Here is a 19,095-nt window from a genome sequence, read left to right on the forward strand (position 1 = left end):
ATTCCAGGTGACTATCTCATGAAGCCGGTTGACAGAATGCCAAGAGTGTGCAAAGCTGTGGCCACTTTGAAGAATCTCAAATATATTTTGATTTGTTTAACACTTTTGTTAATGGCATGATACCATATGTGATATTTCATAGTTTGTCTTCACTATCATTCTACGAAGTAGAATACGGTACAAATAAACTCTGGAATGAGTAGGTGTCCAAACTTTTGACTGGTACTGTATGCACAATGCAGGAACATGATACATAGTAGTACTTCAAAATACTTCTACAATGTGGCATGGAGCAAAATCTAAAAGGACTTGTTGCAATGTAGTAGATTCTGTGATCAGTTGATTGTGTTAATCTATTTTTTACTTGCCAAAGACTACGACAGTGATACAATCGCTTCACAAAATATTTTGTGATGAGTTATACCATCCTATGAGGACATCCAACTTGCCAAGGCACGGTCAGTTATACGAGCATAATAGCCTAATAAATATTCTGAGGACATGAGAATAAGCAGATGTAATCATGAACGTACATTTGGCTCGGAGCCTTTTGGTGAAAATAAAAAGGAAACGGATATCAACGTTTTATTGTACAACAGTGCTAATACAAGTTAGGAAAAGATCATTAATATGTGACCAATCATCATCACCAGTAAAACACTAATTTCATAAAACACTGATGTAGTTTGACAGTGTCACATCATTAAAAAAGATTACTCCAACATAATATTTAACACAGAAGACAATGTGGGCACATGTATGGTGTATTCAGATCCATTGACTTTTTCCACATTGTTACAGCCTTAATCTAAAATGGATGACTTTTTTTATTTTTTTATCTACACAATACTCCACGACAAAGCCAAAACGGGTTTTGCATTTTTTGTGCAAATGTATAAAAAATAAACATACCTTATTTACACAAGTATTCAGTCCCTTCGGTATGACACTCGAAATTGGGCTCAGGTGCATCCTGTTTCCATTGATCATCCTTGATGTTTCTACAACTTGACTGGAGTCCACCTGTGGTAAATTGATTTGGAAAGGCACACACCTGTCTATATGAAGGTACCACAGTTGACAGTGCATGTCAGAGCAAAAACCAAGCCATGAGGTCGAAGGAATTATCCGTAGAGCTCCTCAACAGGATTGAGTAAGGGCACAGATCTGGAGATGGGCACCAAAAAATGTCTGCAGCATTGAAGGTCCTCGGGAACACAGTGGCCTCCATCATTCTTAAATGGAAGAAGGTTGGAACCACCAAGACTTCCTAGAAGGCAACTGCCCAGCCAAACTGACCAATAGGGGGAGAAGGGCTTTGGTCAGGGAAGTGACCAATAACCCGATAGTTACTCTGACAGGGCTCCAGAGTTTCCCTGTGGAGATGGGAGAACCTTCCAGAAGGACAACCATCTCTGCAGCATTCCACCAATCAGGTCTTTATGGTAGAATGGCCAGACGGAAGTCACTCCTTAGTAAAAGGCACAACAGCCTGCTCGAGGTTAGCTAAAAAGGAACCTAAAGGACTCTCAGACCATGAGAAACAAGATGCTCTGGTCTGATGAAACCAAGATTGAACTCTTTGGCCTGAATGCCAAGCGTCACATCTGGGAGGAAATCTGGCACAATCCCTAGGTCGAAGCATGGTGGTGGCAGCATCATGCTGTGGGGATGTTCTTCAGCGGCATGGACTGGGAGAAGTCAGGATCGAGGGAAAGATGAACAGAACAAAATATAGAGAGATCCTTGATGATAACCTGCTCCGGGGCCCTCAGTACATCAGACTGGGGCAAAGGTTCACCTTCCAACAGGATAACGACCCTAAGCACACAGCCAAGACAACGCAGGAATGGCTTCGGGACAAGTCTCTGGGTGCCCTTGAGTGGTCCAGCCAGAGCCTGGACTAGAAACCAATCAAACATCTCTGGAGAGACCTGAAAATAGCTGTGCAGCGACGCTCCCCATCCAACCTGACAGAGCTTGCTTGAGAGGATCTACAGAGAATGGGAGAAACTACCCAAATACAGGTGTGCCAAGCTTGTTGCGTCATACCCAAGAAGAGTCGAGGTTGTAATCGCTGCAAAAGGTGCTTCAACAAAGTACTGAGTAAAAGGGTCTGAATACTTAGTTAAATGTGATAGTGTTTATTTTTTAATACATTTGCAAACATTTCTAAGAACCTGTTTTTGCTTTGTCATTATGGGGTATGGTGTGTAGATTGATGAGGAAAATATACATTTAAGAATAATAACAAAATATGGAAAAAGTAAAGGGGTCTAAATACTTTCCAAATACAATGTATGACATAATGATGCTCATTTACTAAATGCGGTTGTTGTAACATTTGGATTTTCAACTCCTGATAAGAAACCCATCAAATTTGAGCACCTACTACATCAAGGATCAAGCAAGTAATTGTGCAATACCAGACATGTTGGTATGGAGTTGATGTTTAGATTTACTGTAAGATGTTGCGGTTGAGTTAAGATTAAAAACAAATGTATATTTTATCAAAAATAGCACCACTAATCATAACTCAGAAATTTCCCTTAAAATAAGACCAAATAAAAAGTGTAGATACTACACAAATGCTGCCTTAATTAGCAGCATGAAGGGGAAAAAAAGTCAACTGCCATATTTCATATAGAGACTAGCCCTTACTGCTACGATACCGCCTGCATACTTTACAATGCAATAGAGGGCCAAAGGATAATTTATGATAGACAAATTCGGCAGCAAAAGCCTATTATGGTCACAGTCTTGAAGTCCATGGACAATTTAAAAGCAACGCAGGTTTTGGTTCATCACCAACCTTTGTCCTTCACTTTGAAATCACATCTGAAAACAAAGAAATGTTGACCAGAAAGAGATAGACTCATGCTGTAAGTAGGGTAAGCACTTGCAGAAGACATGAATGAGTTGTTGGCACTGGAATGTGGGGTTCTTAAAAGGAGATTGAGTTTCAGGGTGGGGTTCTCAGTGGTGGGCTCTCTCGCTGACCACGTCCTGCAGCCGTTTGAGCAGCACATCCTCGCTCTCGGGACACACCCGTTTGGTGGGGGATTCGCCCAAGTAGTCGCCCTCCATGGAAAAGGCCCTTTTCCTGCTCACCCCTCCCTGGCGGATCATCCGGTTGATGTCAGTCAGTTCCTGCGGAAGGAGGGGGTAAAGCACAGGTGAGCTAACATTAACATACAGACAGGAAGTAAAGGAACCTGAGCCAAAAGGGGTCCCCTAAATCCTGAGTGGCGCAGCAGTCTAAGGCACTGCACCTCAGTTCAAGAGGTGTCACTACAGTCCCTGGTTCGAATCCAGGCTGTATCACATCTGGCTGTGATTGGGAGTCCCATAGGGCAGCGAAAAATTGGCCCAGCCTCATCTGGGTTTGGCAGTCAGTGTAAATAATAATTTGTTCTTTAACTGACTTGCCTAGTTAAATAAACGTTTAAAAAAATCTGCCTCTCCTAGCGTACACCTGGCCATCAAATATATTTGAATTATTCCAGAGATAACACACCAGTCCTGATCAACTAATCATCAAGCCTTTGACTACTTCAATCAGGTGTGCTAGTTCAGCAAAATTGTGAAACGCCTGGGGCTCCCTGAGGAGAGGTTTGACAAACATCAAGGTAAATGGACTGAAATATAGTCCATAAATTACCTCATTGGAAAGAAAGGACCACACCTCCCCACACTTATGTGCAAAACATATTGCCTTAAACTATGGATAATGTTGATTCATGAGTTAATACATTGATTTATGTTAAAGCATGTGTATATGAACCATACAGACAACACAATTTGATGTAAAAAATGTGCATCTAAACTTCTGTACTGCCTCTTCAAAATACAAACACATACATGCATAAGGGTGGGGACATACTTTGGAGGGGCTGCCGTTGATCTTGTAGGTGTAGGCAGAGTTCGGGGTGAGACAGGAGCCGTTCTTGTGTGGGGACACGTAGATCGAGTGTCTCTGAGAGATGCGGCGGGGGGACAGGGGCTGGGCTCTCATCGAGGGGAACGGGGACAAAGGAGGGGCCTCCATCTGGAAGACAAGAGGGAACAAAACAACTAACTACAGACAACTAGCACAGGACAGAAGTATACCCATGATTAAAGTTGAATTAGTATATACTGTCCAACGAAATGCTAACATGCAGGTTCCTTCGACAATGCAACAATAAGAAATAACATGAACAGAAAGTAAATGGCACAGTAGAATATAAGAAAGCACAATTTATAGTAAAATATTTACACAGGGTATCAGGGAAGGGGGGGATTAGAGGGCAATTGTTTAAATTGTGCAGTATTAGCAATAGTAGAGAAGAGTCTGCTATCGGCAGTTGTGATTTGTGTGTAGCATGAATGTATGTGTGTAGCATGAATGTGTGTGTGTGTGAGTGCATGTGTGCCATGGTGTGGAGAGTCAGTGCAGGTGATCAGACCAGTTCAGATTGCGTGTAGATAGAAATGGTCTACCGAGCCTGTTGGTATCAGACCTCATACCATACCCTGTTGTCCATGCTGGGGGCAGCGTATCGTAGGGCAAAGCCCTTAATCTTCAGCACATAGACAGAGTTGTAGAACTGGATGAGGTCGCCGCGCTCCTCGCCTTGGGCGAGATCCTCCTCTCTGCTGCTCTGGTCGGCTTTCTCAGCAGCTGAAATTAAGGCTGGTGGATGCTTTGTTCAGTAATGGATACTCATATCACCAAAGAGTCTGCCTACCGTTATGTTAGCAGTTGATGTTATTCTTCAATAACACAGACCCCAAAGCAAATCAGGGGGAGGAAACCAGGTTTACTCAAAGAGGACAAATCATGCTTGGAAGTAGGTGGTAATTTCTTCCCTGTCCTCAGTGATTCTCTCCACAGAACAAAGGGACAGGATGTAGTGTTATAACCCAGCCCTAGCCTGTGGTTGACTAACGATAATTCCTTGCAATAAAACTGGGCCAATGGCCAGATAACAAGTATCCTATTTCAGGTTCAATGTATAAACAATTTGGACCAATGAGAACTTGTCATGTAGCTATGAGTCCCAGACTGAAATTCCTCCCATGTCTCTGACCCATTGATATTACAGAAGAAAAAAACACTTTCCATTGACCTTTCATCCTCTGCGTTGCGTATTTATCTTCAAAATATGCTTACAGTATCAATATAATTTTTTGATATATAATTAAAAAATAATATTTTTTTTTTCTCATAATTTCTGTGCTAGAAACAAACCATATGAAACCAACATTTTTAAACAGCTGGACATTCATTCAGGTTACATACAGTGGGATTCATTTCCAGAGTCTTTCTCAGGGCGGAGGTATCTTTTAGTGGGGCGAAAATAACTCTGAACCACCTGGCTATACTCCAGTAGTGGACAGCTGCAGATAGAAAGGCTATTTGGGGGTGTGCTGTCTTACATGTTCCACCAGAGGGGTCCACTTCCATGTTCTCGTCTGAGGGCTGTTCTCTGGTGCTGCTGGGTCGGATGAGGACACTGCGGTAGACCTGTGGAGTGAGCATAAACAAGAGCCATAAGGAACACATCACTCAAATTATTTTTTGACTTCACGGCAGGCACAAATTCTATATATGTAATATAATATTAGTGGTCTACATTAAAATCGGTTTTCTGACTATGCACACCTCCCTCTGCAGAAGTGTTTGAGAAGATCTTGAAATAAATTCAGAAAAACCTGGCATGTGGGGTCACTTACATGACTGCTGGCTTGTGGTTGACTGCGGTAACATTTCATGATGTCCTGGAATGTGTGGCCTTCTTTCGTAATCTACAACATTCATATGTACACTATTAATAGGAATCCAAGCAACAATCACTCAGGTAAGAAAAAACACGGTTGAATGTCTGTATGACAGCAGTAAAACGTGTTTGTGCCAGGGATCGGCAAGACATGGCCTTCTTCCTCTGGGTACAGCTTTTTTTAAATCCAAAAACAAAACAAAAATCTGTGGGTTCTACTACCCTAACACATAATTGTTTTAAGATTACTATTTGATTATCTATTGAAGGACGGACACCTAGAGATCAGAAACAGATGTGTAAAAAAAAAATGAAAATAGCTATCGAATATTGGGAGGATTTATATGCGGAATATGCAGTCAGAATAATATTCTACAGTGAAAATGAGTCAATTCTGCTGAAGGTAACATTGAGTCAATAAGATAAGGTGATTAGGAGGCTTCTTTATAATATGGGCCATCCGGAGTATGGCATTTATCGCAGTAGGATGGACACATACATTGTATTATTGAGTCAATTGTCAGATTACAGTTTCCCCTCGAGGAAATGTGCCATAGATGCGGTAGAGAAATGTGCCATAGATGCGGTCAATCGAACTTGACCAAAACAATGGTGTTACCATGGAAACACATGGGGGGGGGGGGGGGGCCATGGGTTAAGATCCAGTCTCCTCATTGCCCCCTGGCAAAATCTACCTACATTCACACTATCGTTTGTGCGTTTGTGCATTTCAAACTGTTGAAAACCACAGTATAATGCTTTTTGTATGGATGCCAACCCCAACACGTGTTCATGTCATCGTTACCAATCAACTGCATTGCAGTTAAAAACAACAACTGACTACCACCACCGAATTCAGTATGCGAGCTATGCTAACCAGCTTATAAAAATGGGAGTTAGCATTTAGCAGTCACTTCTAAAATTGAAAAGGGACAACTTCCACATGTTATGAAGTGAAAACAGCCAAATATATCAAAATCGGACAATATCCACGCCGTTAGATCAGATTTGTTAAATGTGCACCATTCCAATGTCTCCTGTACTGCATCTATGTTTAAATATGAGATGAGGGCAAGCAGATCAACACAGGTAGGTCCCATTATTCACCATTTTGGGCAGTTTGTCCATTATAACAACTACATAAGCATGTGCACCCACAGAATTAAAATGCCATTCTAATGCCATGTCTGAGCCAGCCATGTCACAACTAATCAATACATTCCGTTTAAACATTCTGGTGACTAGGGAACATAAAACACCAGTTTTAACAAGACAATCTAGCAGATTCCTCCTGAGGTAAAGTTATTACAGCCTAGAAAACACGGCGAGATCTGTGCCAAACAGTCCTCTAAGAGCTCCAGACAGGGGCACTCTCAAGGGCACTGACCTAGCCGCCTGCTACGTCAGGCGATCCATGGTGCGATGCACCAAGGGACCCTGGACGGTCTGAAAATTATCACTCTTTTGTATGTTTGATTCAACGGACAGATGGGAAGAGTAGTGGGGCTGAGATTCGAGAAGAGACATGTGCTGTCGGCATTGGTGGTGACTGCTAGACCAACCGTTGCCCAAAAGATGACCTCTACCTTGGATTAGCGAGGGTTCCAAAAAGAGGCTGTACTACTAGGAGGCAGTAGTATTGTTTACAGAACCACCAAAATCCACTGTATTCAAAAGTGTTTTAAACCCGCAAACACCTGCAGTTCTTCAATAAAATAATGAATCCAAAGAACTCATTACAAATGTTTTCAGTCAGATTTCTTGATGGTGCAGAAAAGTATTAGATATTCTACATTAAGAAACAAGGGAATGCATTTGTCAAATTTGAATAGAAAGGGTATTCTGTGTTTTAATGTGTTCCACATAAGTATAACCAATTTTCCTGTGAATTGAAAAAGAAAGATTCATAAATAATTTTATTATGGTGCACATAAGAAATAAAAACAAGAAAGTACCATACTAAGTACTAGGTGCCCTGCATGACACAGAAATAATCAAGTCATTATCAATGTGTCAATCCCTCTGTTCAAGACCAACAGAACATCGCTCAACTCATTCAGTGAATCCAGAAACACAGCCACGTAGAAAGCCATTTAGCAGTTGATCTCAAGAGGCTTAATCAATGCATTCAACTGAAGATGGTAAAACAACAAAAATGAGCAAATCTTTCTCCTCAGTGCTTTAGTACCTTAGAGATGATGTAGATGGAGCAAAGGAGGAGCTGGTCCAGGTGTCTGTCCTTCATCAGCTCCGGACACTGGACGATGGAGTGCTCAAAGCAAGTCCAGATCTTGCCCCGCAGCTCTGCCGAGATGTCCAGCCTAACGCACAGATCTCTCAGCCGCACACTGGCCAGGTGGTACACCTACAGAGAGCAGGGGGGGGGGGGGGATGAGAGCGAGAGAGCACAAGGGCGAGAGAGCGCGAGGGAAAGTGTGCGAAAGCGAGCACGAGAGGGGGCGAGAGAGAGAGCGAGTGCGAGGCAGGGCGAGAGAGAGGGGGACGAGAGAGAGCGAGCGCGAGGGGGCGAGAGAGAGAGGGGGCGAGAGAGAGAGGGGGGGGTGAGAGAGAGAGGGGGGGTGAGAGAGGGGAGGGCGAGAGCAAGGGAAAGAGTGTGCGAAAGAGAGAGCGAGGGGGGGGGGCGAGAGAGAGCGAGGGGACGAGAGAGGAAGAGGGGGGGGGCGGTGAGAAAGAGGGGGGGCGAGAGCAAGGGAATGAGTGCGAAAGCGAGCGCGAGAGGGGGCGAGAGAGAGAGCGAGCGAGAGAGAGCGAGCGCGGGGGGGGGCGAGAGAGAGCGAGCGCGGGAGAGAGCGAGCGCGAGGGGGGGCAAGAGAGAGCGAGCGCGACGAGAGAGAGCGAGCGTGAGGGGGGGCGAGAGAGCGAGCGAGGGGGGGCGAGAGAGCGAGCGAGCGAGGGGGGGCGAGAGAGCGAGCGAGCGAGGGGGGGCAAGAGAGCGAGCGAGCGAGGGGGGGCAAGAGAGATAGCGAGAGAGGGGGGCAAGTGAGGGTCGAGAGAGAGCGCGAGGGGGGTCGAGAGAGAGAGCGAAGGGGGGTCGAGAGAGGGGAGGGCAGGAGCGAGGGTAAGAGTGTGTGAAAGAGAGAGCGAGGGGGGCGAGAGAGAAAGAGGGGGGGGGGGCGGTGAGAAAGGGGGGGGCGAGAGAGAGCAAGCGCGAGGGGGGGCGAGAGAGCGAGCGCGAGGGGGGGCGAGAGAGAAAGAGGGGGGACGAGAGCGAGGGGGGGTGAGGGCGAGCGAGAGCGAGTGCAAGGGGGGGGCGGGCGAGCAGGAATGTGTCTCAGCTGGCTGAAGATTTTCAACGCTCCAAGAGTGAAACATTTTAGTTATTTGTAGCGGCTAGTACTACGTACACCATTATTCATCATTTGTGTTGCATGTAAAAATAAAGGCCCCCTGAGGATAATGACTGTGTGCTGTTCTCTGGGATAGATACGTGGAATGGCTGGGGGAACCCAAGGACAGGTTTGAGAACCACTGATATAGGGAATAGGGTGCCTTTGTGACGCAGCCTGTGTGTCCTCTTTCACCTTCCTGAAGAAGAGGGCCAAGGAGCCGGTGCGTCGGGGCCGGCTCTGTTGGGGGTCTGGCTGAGCCTGGGGTGCCGGGATGGGCCGGCTGGGGGAGGCTGTCAAGAGGACCTGGGCTGTAATGGGACTGCCGGGCTCCCCTCTGGTCTGTACCTGGATCAGCGTGATGCCTCCCAGATCATTCTTTATACCTGGGGATCACATAGGCACATTGTACTCAGAACAGGGGGCGAATGGCTTGTGAACGATTGGCTTGTGGAGGCGTTGCACAAGTTCATATCAATAAATTTACCAAAAGTGTGTTACGCATAAAGTTGCAAAGGGAGGGTATATTACGGGAAACTGATTTCAGCAGTAAACTACCAGAATTTAATGGCCTTTTTGTGTACAGGGGTCTGTAATGCAATTTTCTCTTGAACTATATGGTCTATCCAATAGAAACTCATGGACACAGATATAAAAAATGATATATATATATATATATATATATACACACTGCTCAAAAAAATAAAGGGAACACTAAAATAACACATCCTAGATCTGAATGAATGATTCTTATTAAATACTTTTTTCTTTATATAGTTGAATGTGCTGACAACAAAATCACACAAAAATGATCAAATGGAAATCAAATGTATCAACCCATGGAGGGCTCAGTAGTGTTTGTGGCCTCCACTTGCCTGTATGACCTCCCTACAACTCCTGGGCATGCTCCTGATGGGGTGGAGGATGGTCTCCTGAGGGATCTCCTCCCAGACCTGGACTAAAGCATCCGCCAACTCCTGGACAATCTGTGGTGCAACGTGGCATGGCGTTGGTGGATGGAGCGAGACATGATGTCCCAGATGTGCTCAATTGGATTCAGATCTGGGGAACGGGCGGGCCAGTCCATAGCATCAATGCCTTCCTCTTGCAGGAACTGCTGACACACTCCAGCCACATGAGGTCTAGCATTGTCTTGCATTAGGAGGAACCCAGGGCCAACCGTCTGAGGATCTCATCTCGGTACCTAATAGCAGTCAGGCTACCTCTGGCGAGCACATGGAGGGCTGTGCGGCCCCCCAAAGAAATGCCATCCCACACCATGACTGACCCACCGCCAAACCGGTCATGCTGGAGGATGTTGCAGGCAGCAGAATGTTCTCCACGGCGTCTCCAGACTCTGTCACGTCTGTCACATGTGCTCAGTGTGAACCTGCTTTCATCTGTGAAGAGCACAGGGCGCCAGTGGCGAATTTGTCAATCTTGGTGTGCTCTGGCAAATGCCAAACGTCCTGCACGGTGTTGGGCTGTAAGCACAACCCCCACCTGTGGACGTCGGGCCCTCATACCACCCTCCTGGAGTCGTTTTCTGACCGTTTGAGCAGACACATGCACATTTGTGGTCTGCTGGAGGTCATTTTGCAGGGCTCTGGCAGTGCTCCTCCTGCTCCTCCTTGCACAAAGGCAGAGGTAGCGGTCCTGCTGCTGGGTTGTTGCCCTCCTACGGCCTCCACGTTTCCTGATGTACTGGCCTGTCTCCTGGTAGCGAATCCATGCTCTGGACACTACGCTGACAGACACAGCAAACCTTCTTGCCACAGCTCGCATTGATGTGCCATCCTGGATGAGCTGCACTACCTGAGCCACTTGTGTGGGTTGTAGACTCCGTCTCATGCTACCACTAGAGTGAAAGCACCGCCAGCATTCAAAAGTGACCAAAACATCAGCCAGGAAGCATAGGAACTGAGAAGTGGTCTGTGGTCACCACCTGCAGAACCACTCCTTTATTGGGGGTGTCTTGCTAATTGCCTATAATTTCCACCTATTCCATTTGCACAACAGCATGTGAAATTTATTGTCAATCAGTGTTGCTTCCTAAGTGGACAGTTTGATTTCACAGAAGTGTGATTGACTTGCAGTTAAATTGTGTTGTTTAAGTGTTCCCTTTATTTTTTTGAGCAGTGTATATTAATACTAAATAGTTCAACTATAAATGTCCAAAGTAACCATAGATGACTGAAAATTCAGGAAAACTAGTTGCGTGTGTGATGGTACCAAATTGATCATGATTTTTAGTCGCTACTCAATCTTCGAGAATAACTTAACACATTCTATATTAATTTATTTGTTAGCTGAAGTCTGCAGACCATTTATCAGAGATTGTTATACAAGATACGGACAAAATAAATCTGAGGACACCACTATCCTCTAGAACCGTAGTGGTATCCTTTAGGGTTTGTTCGTCGCTTTTTAAAGGCATTCTCCTTAATTAAAAAATAAACATCAGCCACAAGATGGGTATGGGTAAATCCAGTGGTTTAAAGTACTTAAGTTAAAATACTTTAAAGTACTCCTTAACTAAGTAGTTTTGGGGTATCTGTATTTCACTATTTATATTTTTGACAATTTACTTTTGCTTCACTACATTCCTAAAGAAAATAAATGTACTTTTTAATCCATACATTTTCCCTGACACCCAAAAGTACTCGTTACACTTTGAATGCTTAGTAGGTCAGGAAAACTGTCAAATTCATGCGCTTATCAAGAGAACAACTTTGGTCATCCCTACTGCCTCTGATCTGGTGGACTGACTAAACACACATGCTTCATTTATAAATTATGTTGAGTGTTGGATTATGTCCCTGGCTTTCAGTAAAAAACTAGAAAATGGTACCATCTGGTTTACTTAATATAAGGAATTTTAAATTATTTGTACTTTTCCTTTTGATAATTAAGTATACTTAAAACCAAATACTTTTAGACTTTTACTCAAGTAGTATTTTACTGGGTGACTCACTTGAGTAATTTTCTAAAAAGCTTTACTTTTATTCAAGTATGACAATTGGGTACTTCTTCCACTGCTGGGTAAATACGTGTTAATTCAATCTCTTTTTGACAGCACCCCTTTTGGTTTAAACAAATATTTCCATACATGTTTTCACATAGAAGAAGTGGCCAGAAAGTTACTTTTTAGAGTCCAAAACATTCTGGTGAAAAAAAAATTGCTTGAATAAAAAGTCATTTTCAACTTACCGTCAATTATCTAAAAATGCGGAAACAGCCATTTGTTTTCCATATTTGCATTAGGGCTGGGAATTGCCTGGGACCGATATTAATCACGATACTTAAGGTGCCGATACGATTTTCACGATTCTATATGTATTGCGAGTCAATGTTCCAAACATTTGCTCACCATGTCTGCTGCTGAGGGAAAAGAGAGCCATGAGAAAAATGTGTTTTGATCAGTCATGGAAATAAGTGCTAAAATCTAATTGGCTCCCTATTTAAAAAATATGGAGAACAATGTAGCATAGACCCTATTTCACATCAGCTGAGGTTGTGTTTTGCCTACCATCGGTTGAGAGACAAATTTGTCTTGAATACAGGATGGGTGTCATTTCTATCATATAAATATAACTCATTTAACGAACCTATCCCTTAAAGACACTGCAATATAGCTGGTACACCATTGAAATGTAAAATTGAATTTATTTTTTTACTTCTAATTACAACGACAAAGATGGCTGCCGGTCCACCCACTGCTAACTTAAAATTGTCATGTCTATTCTATTATCTACATTTCAATAGGTTTCCTATGGAGGATTGACAGTATAATAAAGCCCCCCCCCCAAAAAAAAAGATATTCCCACTCAACTCAACATTCTCTTTGTGGTACCATTTAAAAAGTACATTTATAAGCCAAAACCTGACAACCAGCCTGTATTCAAGAGCATGTTGTGGCTCAACCGATGGCTAGCACAACACAAAAACCTTCGATCAGGGATGTGCGCCACACAAAAATCTGAACTCATCCAGTGGCTCACGGGTCTGCATACCTGAAATAAAACGGTATTTGTCACATGCACAGAATACAACAGAGAAATGCTTACTTACAAGCTCTTAACCAACAATGCAGTTAGGATTTTTTTTAAAGAAAAAACAAATAATTAAAGAGCAGCTGAAAATAACAATAGTGAGGCTATATATAGGGGGGTACCAGTACAGAGTCAATGTGCAGGGGCACCGGTTAGTTGAGGTAATATGTACATGTAGGTAGAGTTATTAAAGTGACTATGCATAGATAATAAACAGAAAAGCAGCAGCGTAAGAGGGGGGCAATGCAAATTATTAATGCAAATGGGTAGCCATTTGATCACATGTTCAAGAGTCTTATGGCTTGGGGGTAGAAGCTGTTTAAAAGCCTCTTAGACCTAGACTTTACGATCCGGAACCGCTTTCCGTGCAGTAGCAGAGAGAACAGTCTATGACTAGGGTGGCTGTAGTCATAGACGGTTCCTACATCCATACCAACAGTCTGGGGGCCCTAAGTGAAATTGTGAGCAAAACATTTCAGAAGCCACCCTCTTGACAACGTTTGATCCGGGGGACTACAAAAAGCAACACTAGCTGCCAATCCCTACCTTAGATGTAAAATATGGTCTAAACTACAACAGTAATTGAGGATAATGGTATGTTTTTTAATTAAAAATAATTTCTCCCCCAGAAGTTATCAAATAGTTTGACAACCCTGTTTGTAAGCTTTTAAATTATGTTGATCTTTTCCAGTGATTAAGACATGGATATCTCATGGTATGCAAAATGGGTCAACTCTAAGCACCTTTATCTGTTAAATGTTTTGGCATTCAGGTCCAAAAAGTAACTTTCTGAGCACTTCTACAATGGGTAAATATGTATGGAAGGTTCCGTTCAAATCAAAAGGGGTGCTATCAAAAAGTGATTGAATTCAAATGGATTGATCCGTATAAATCATTAATTTAACTGACCAAAAATTTGTATAAATACCACAGCGTGCGATGAGTGTTATCATCGCAGGTGTACCTTGCAGTGGGATGCTGAGCTGCTGGCCGTTGGCTGTGGTCATATTGAGTATGGTGGGAGTGTCGATCTTCAGCGTCCCGCCGGGTGTGAACATGAGCCTCTTGGCAAGGGACGGAGACTGCTGGGCCTGGCTGCTGCTGTCGTCCCCAAACAGACGCCGCTTGGCACTGCCCGCCGCCGGGGAGCTGTAACGGTCGTGGACGGATAAGGGCGACGGAGGAATGTCTGGGAAAAGAGGTTCAGTTTGTTAGACTTAAAAGAGCATTCATTTTCCTGGGGAACTTAGCATAAGCCTGAGTAGAAAATTACGTGGCTTTATTTCATCGTAACACAGACGGGCACAGAATTTAGAGCTTTCATGTTATTGTACATCCATATTGTTATAGGACAATATGGATGTACAGTCTACTGTTATCAAAAGGGACATTAAAGTCACACCACTCCATGTGAACCCGAAGATTATGATACAACCTCCCTCTAGTGGCTGAGTGAGGACACACTGACATAAAATACTGACATACACCAAAAGGAGAAAAATAAGAAATGCTGACATATTGTCTCTTTCTCAATTTAGATGTTCTCAATTCCTCACATCCCTTCTACCTGCCTCTTTCTGAAGCAGATTTGATAAGGTCCTTGTAACTTCTCCTCCAATGCGGTTGAGGTGGGAAGGAGATACAATGCGAGGAATCGTGGAAAGACTAATTGAGAGAGAGGCTCTAACACCTCAAGGTGGCCTACCTTTGCGTGCGCTGCTCAGGCCCGTCCTAAACTCGCGGATGCGAGGGTGGATGATGGGGGAGAGGGCCACCAGAGGGAGGTGGGAGGGACCAGCACTACTGCTCCCCGTGTCAAAACTACTGGGGAAGTTCACCTGGATATGGTAGGGGGAGGAAGATCAGTTAGGAATAGTTAAGAATCGATATATTTGTAAATGGTTAACTGACACCTGGCCTTATGAGAATTCAATTTGGTCCATGTTACCTTGGATCACGTACTTCTACTATTATATGGCTTGCATTATTGTAATTTGTAGGGTTTAAGTGCCAAATCAAAATGCACTAGGCACAGTTAACCACAGAAATGCTTTGTCAGTTAAAGACAGAGACAGGATCTAGCTCACCACATTCCAAAAGTTCAATTAATGCATCTTATAACTTATTAACCACAACAGTAAAAAAAAAAAAAAAAAAAAAAAAAAAAAAATCTGATGTACAGTAGATCCCCCATGGGCTGTGCATTGTAGTTGTAGTGTTTCTTGGGTGCTCACCTCCTCCACGGTGGGGACCTTGTTGTGAGCCTGCTGCAGGGCCTCCCACAGCACAGAGTCTGCTGTCCAGGCCCGGCACTCCAGCACCTGCTCTTCGATGGAGTTCAGGTGCTTCACCATGTCCCGGGACAGGCCCTCTTCCGAGCGGATGAACACCTCAATCACCTGCATGTGCACATTTTCAGCGTAGTTTGACATCAGATAGTGTGTGTGTGTACCAGTAGACATTTTTATTTCACCAGGTAGGCCGGTTGAGAACAAGTTCTCATTTACAACTGCGACCTGGCCAAGATAAAGCAAAGCGACAAAAACAACAGTTAAACAAACAAACGTACAGTCAATAACACAATAGAGAAAATCTATGTACAGTAATAGATAGGCAATAAATAGGCCATAGAGGTGAAATAATTAGAATTTTGTATTAACACTGGAGTGATAGATGTGCAGATGATGATGTGCAAGTAGAGATACTGGGGTGCAAAAGAGCAAGATAAATAACAATATGGGGATGAGGTAGTTATTGTTAAGTTCATGTTTTAAGTATCCCAATATTTCTGTTATTGCGGGGCTATCACTCAGTCAAGAGTACGCATGCGCATGAAGTCTGGTGGTTGGTGGACCTAGCCTTGAGAATAATGGCAACCTTTGAGGGTGTTCATACGGTATAGTAAAATTTGTTAAACTGGAACCTTGTCGTTGTGTCATTTCGAGTTAACAGTTGAGTGTGTCATTTACAGATGGGCTGTGTACAGGTATAGTGATCGGTAAGTTGCTCTGACAGCTGATGCTTAAAAGTTAGAGAGGGAGATAAGTGTCCAGCTTCAGTGATTTTAGCAATTTGTTCCAGTCATTGGCAGCAGAGAACTGGAAGGAAAGGCGGCCAAAGGAAGTGTTGGCTTTGGGGACGACCAGTGAAATATACCTGCTGGACGTGCTCAATGGGATTGAGATCCGGGCTCTTCGCTGGCCATGGCAAAACACTGACATTCCTGTCTTGCAGAAAATCACACACAGAACGAGCAGTATGGCTGGTGGCATTGTCATGCTGAAGAGTCATGTCAGATAAGCCTGCAGGAAGGGTTCCACATGAGGGAGGAGGATGTCTTCCCTGTAACGTACAGTGATGAGATTTCCTGCAATGACAACAAGCTCAGTCCGATGATGCTGTAACACACTGCCCCAGACCATGACGGACCCTCCACCTCCAAATCGATCCCGCTCCAGAGTACAGGCCTCGGTGTAACGCTCATTCCTTCGACGATGAACGCGAATCCGACCATCACCCCTGGTGAGACAAAAGCGCGACTCGTCAGTGAGTCTTTTTTCCAGTCCTGTCTGGTCCAGCGACGGTGGGTTTGTGCTCATAGGCGACGTTCTTGCCGGTGATGTCTGGTGGGGACCTGTGGACAGTCTGAGCACTGATGGAGGGATTGTGCGTTCCTGCTCTAACTCGGGCAGTTGTTGCCATCCTGTACCTGCCCCGCAGGTGTGATGTTCGGATCTACCGATCCTGCGCAGGTGTTGTTACACGTAATTTGCCACTGCGAGGACGATCAGCTGTCCATCTTGTCTCCCTGTAGCTCTGTCTTAGGTGTCTCACAGTACAGACATTGCAATGTATTGCCCTGGCCACATCTGCAGTTCTCATGCCTCCTTGCAGCATGCCTAAGGCACGTTCACGCAGATGAGCAGGGACTTTTGTTAAAGTGACTATGGATAGATAATAACAGAGTAGCGGCAGAGTAGAAAGGGGGGGGTTGATTAGAATCTACTGTGATTGAGTGTTTGCGTGCGAGTGCAGCTAGGCGGCGGGCCACTTACCTTGAAGAAGTAGAACGGTCGTAGTTTGAAGATGCTGATGATCCAGGGGAAGGTGCGCTGGGAGCTGTAGGCAAACAGCACCACCTCCAGACAGCAGGCCATCAGAGAGCAGTGGAAGATGTCCTGCTCCAGCAGCACCTAGAATGTTCAGTCATTGGCACACTGAATGTCCAACAGTCTGATGCAATGCACCATCACACATTAGCTTTGCTATTCTTCATATCTGTAAGCGTTAGTTACCATATAGATGTGTGCCATAGCATGAAACAGAAGAAAGCGGTCTGAAACAGAGAGGCACTATCTGAACTCGTCCAATAAACACTTTTTCAGTTGTCATTTCATATACTGTGTACCCTAATGAACACGACCCAGGTGTAACTTACAGCCATGTCTTTGCCGTGCAGCCTCCTTGTCTCTTGGGCCATGACGTTCTCAAGGATCTTGTAATAGAGGATTTCAGCCAGCTTCATCCTGTTCTCAGCAAAATCTGAACGAAGGGGCCAAGAAATGGCATTAAGAAGAACATGCAAGCTTTCATTGACCCATTATCTTAATTCAATAGTGGTCTTGTGTCTGCTTTTTGCCTGATCAAACGTAGAAGTAATATGCATAGAAAACAGAACATGCACAGTAGATGGAGACACCTCATAATTTTGAGGCATGTTTGACAGAACACTTAAGGTAAATAGCAAAAGAGTGTTTGAGCAGTTGTGTACTAAGTCCACTTTGTGTACCAATGTTTACTTTTTGACATTTGTGATGTACCCCGTCTCCAAGCATATTTAACCCCTATTTCTACATGCTCAATGTATTCCATCTGCATGTGTGTCTGGTATCTCACCCATGTGTGATCCAGGCAGCTCCTCTGAGTCCTTTGTGTAATGTTGCTTAAACGTCTCGCCCAGGGTTTTCACTCTGCTCAGAATGGCTACGATGGGGTCCCGCGAACATGACCTACAGGTGGAAAAAGTCACAGGGCCAAAACAGTTAAACACCACATACCGTCCAATTCAAGTCGCAGTGGCCTCTGTTTCTCCTCTCCCTGGGACTTGATTTATCAACCAAAATCACAGTTAGGGGCAATTACATTTCAATGTGAAAATTTTAATTTTCGTTTACTTCCTGAATTGTAATTGACCCAAAACCAGATTAACATGCCTAGTTTAGACAAAACTATTTAACATGTAGCAACGGTTTCCCCGACCCTTGTTATAAACCCAGTCCTGGACTAAAACACACTTTCAAATGGAGATTCTCCATAGATTCGACATCTTTAATCCAGGAAGAGGCTTCATCTCAGATCTGGGTCCATGAAAATGTCCCTATACACTAATGGACATTTGAGGCAGTGGATGTGAGCTTACTTGAATATCTGCATCAGGGCCTCGCTGGGGGCGCTACGCAGGCCCGAGACCATGCTCTGGAGTCGGCTGACGCTTTGCGTGGCCGAGGACACGGGGGTCACCAGTAGCTCCTTCTCCTTCAGGTAACGCCTGCCTGTCAGAGGAGTGGAGGGGGCCAGGGTGCGCTTCTGCACACAGACACACACACGACAGAAAAAGGTTTTATTTCCTATCAAAGTCATAGGAGTCACATTATCTCTGTTTAAGCCCCTTAAAACTTGTTTGGGATAGGGGGCGGTATTTTGACGTCCGGATGAAAAGCGTGCCCAAAGGAAACTGCCTGCTACTCAGGCCCAGAAGCTAGGATATGCATATAAAATTTGAAGATTTGGATAGAAATCACTCTAGAATTTCTAAAACTGTTAGAATAATGTCTGAGTATAACAGAAGCAAAAACCAGAGGACAAACCATTAAAAATAAATACCACTGATTTCATTGGGTGAAATCGTCCCCGATTGCAGTTCCTAGGGCTTCC

At 44.3% G+C, this 19,095-nt stretch overlaps 1 protein-coding gene across 4 annotated transcripts in view; it reads right to left on the reverse strand.

Annotated features, from left to right (window-relative positions):
• Positions 1-572: 572 nt before the first annotated feature.
• The window catches only part of rbl1 (retinoblastoma-like 1 (p107)), a 53,538-nt gene continuing 35,015 nt past the window's right edge, over positions 573-19,095 (reverse strand). For 3 of the 4 annotated variants that reach the window (XM_021568397.3, XM_021568399.3, XM_090205093.1), the window contains 14 exons: positions 18,581-18,747; positions 18,058-18,170; positions 17,600-17,703; positions 17,217-17,354; positions 15,396-15,560; positions 14,867-14,999; positions 14,126-14,350; positions 9,305-9,495; positions 7,951-8,127; positions 5,719-5,790; positions 5,422-5,509; positions 4,515-4,675; positions 3,884-4,048; positions 573-3,150 (listed from right to left, as the gene is read on the reverse strand). In XM_021568397.3, coding sequence (XP_021424072.3) covers positions 2,977-3,150; positions 3,884-4,048; positions 4,515-4,675; positions 5,422-5,509; positions 5,719-5,790; positions 7,951-8,127; positions 9,305-9,495; positions 14,126-14,350; positions 14,867-14,999; positions 15,396-15,560; positions 17,217-17,354; positions 17,600-17,703; positions 18,058-18,170; positions 18,581-18,747 — 2,073 coding nt within the window. In that variant the 3' untranslated portion in view covers positions 573-2,976. The remainder of the gene's footprint in view (positions 3,151-3,883; positions 4,049-4,514; positions 4,676-5,421; positions 5,510-5,718; positions 5,791-7,950; positions 8,128-9,304; positions 9,496-14,125; positions 14,351-14,866; positions 15,000-15,395; positions 15,561-17,216; positions 17,355-17,599; positions 17,704-18,057; positions 18,171-18,580; positions 18,748-19,095) is intronic. The other variant, XM_021568398.3, reaches the window with a different exon arrangement.

The sequence above is a fragment of the Oncorhynchus mykiss genome, chromosome 17 (genome assembly GCF_057628025.1).
Source record: "Oncorhynchus mykiss isolate SJ-2025 chromosome 17, ASM5762802v1, whole genome shotgun sequence".
Taxonomy (NCBI): Eukaryota; Metazoa; Chordata; class Actinopteri; order Salmoniformes; family Salmonidae; genus Oncorhynchus; species Oncorhynchus mykiss.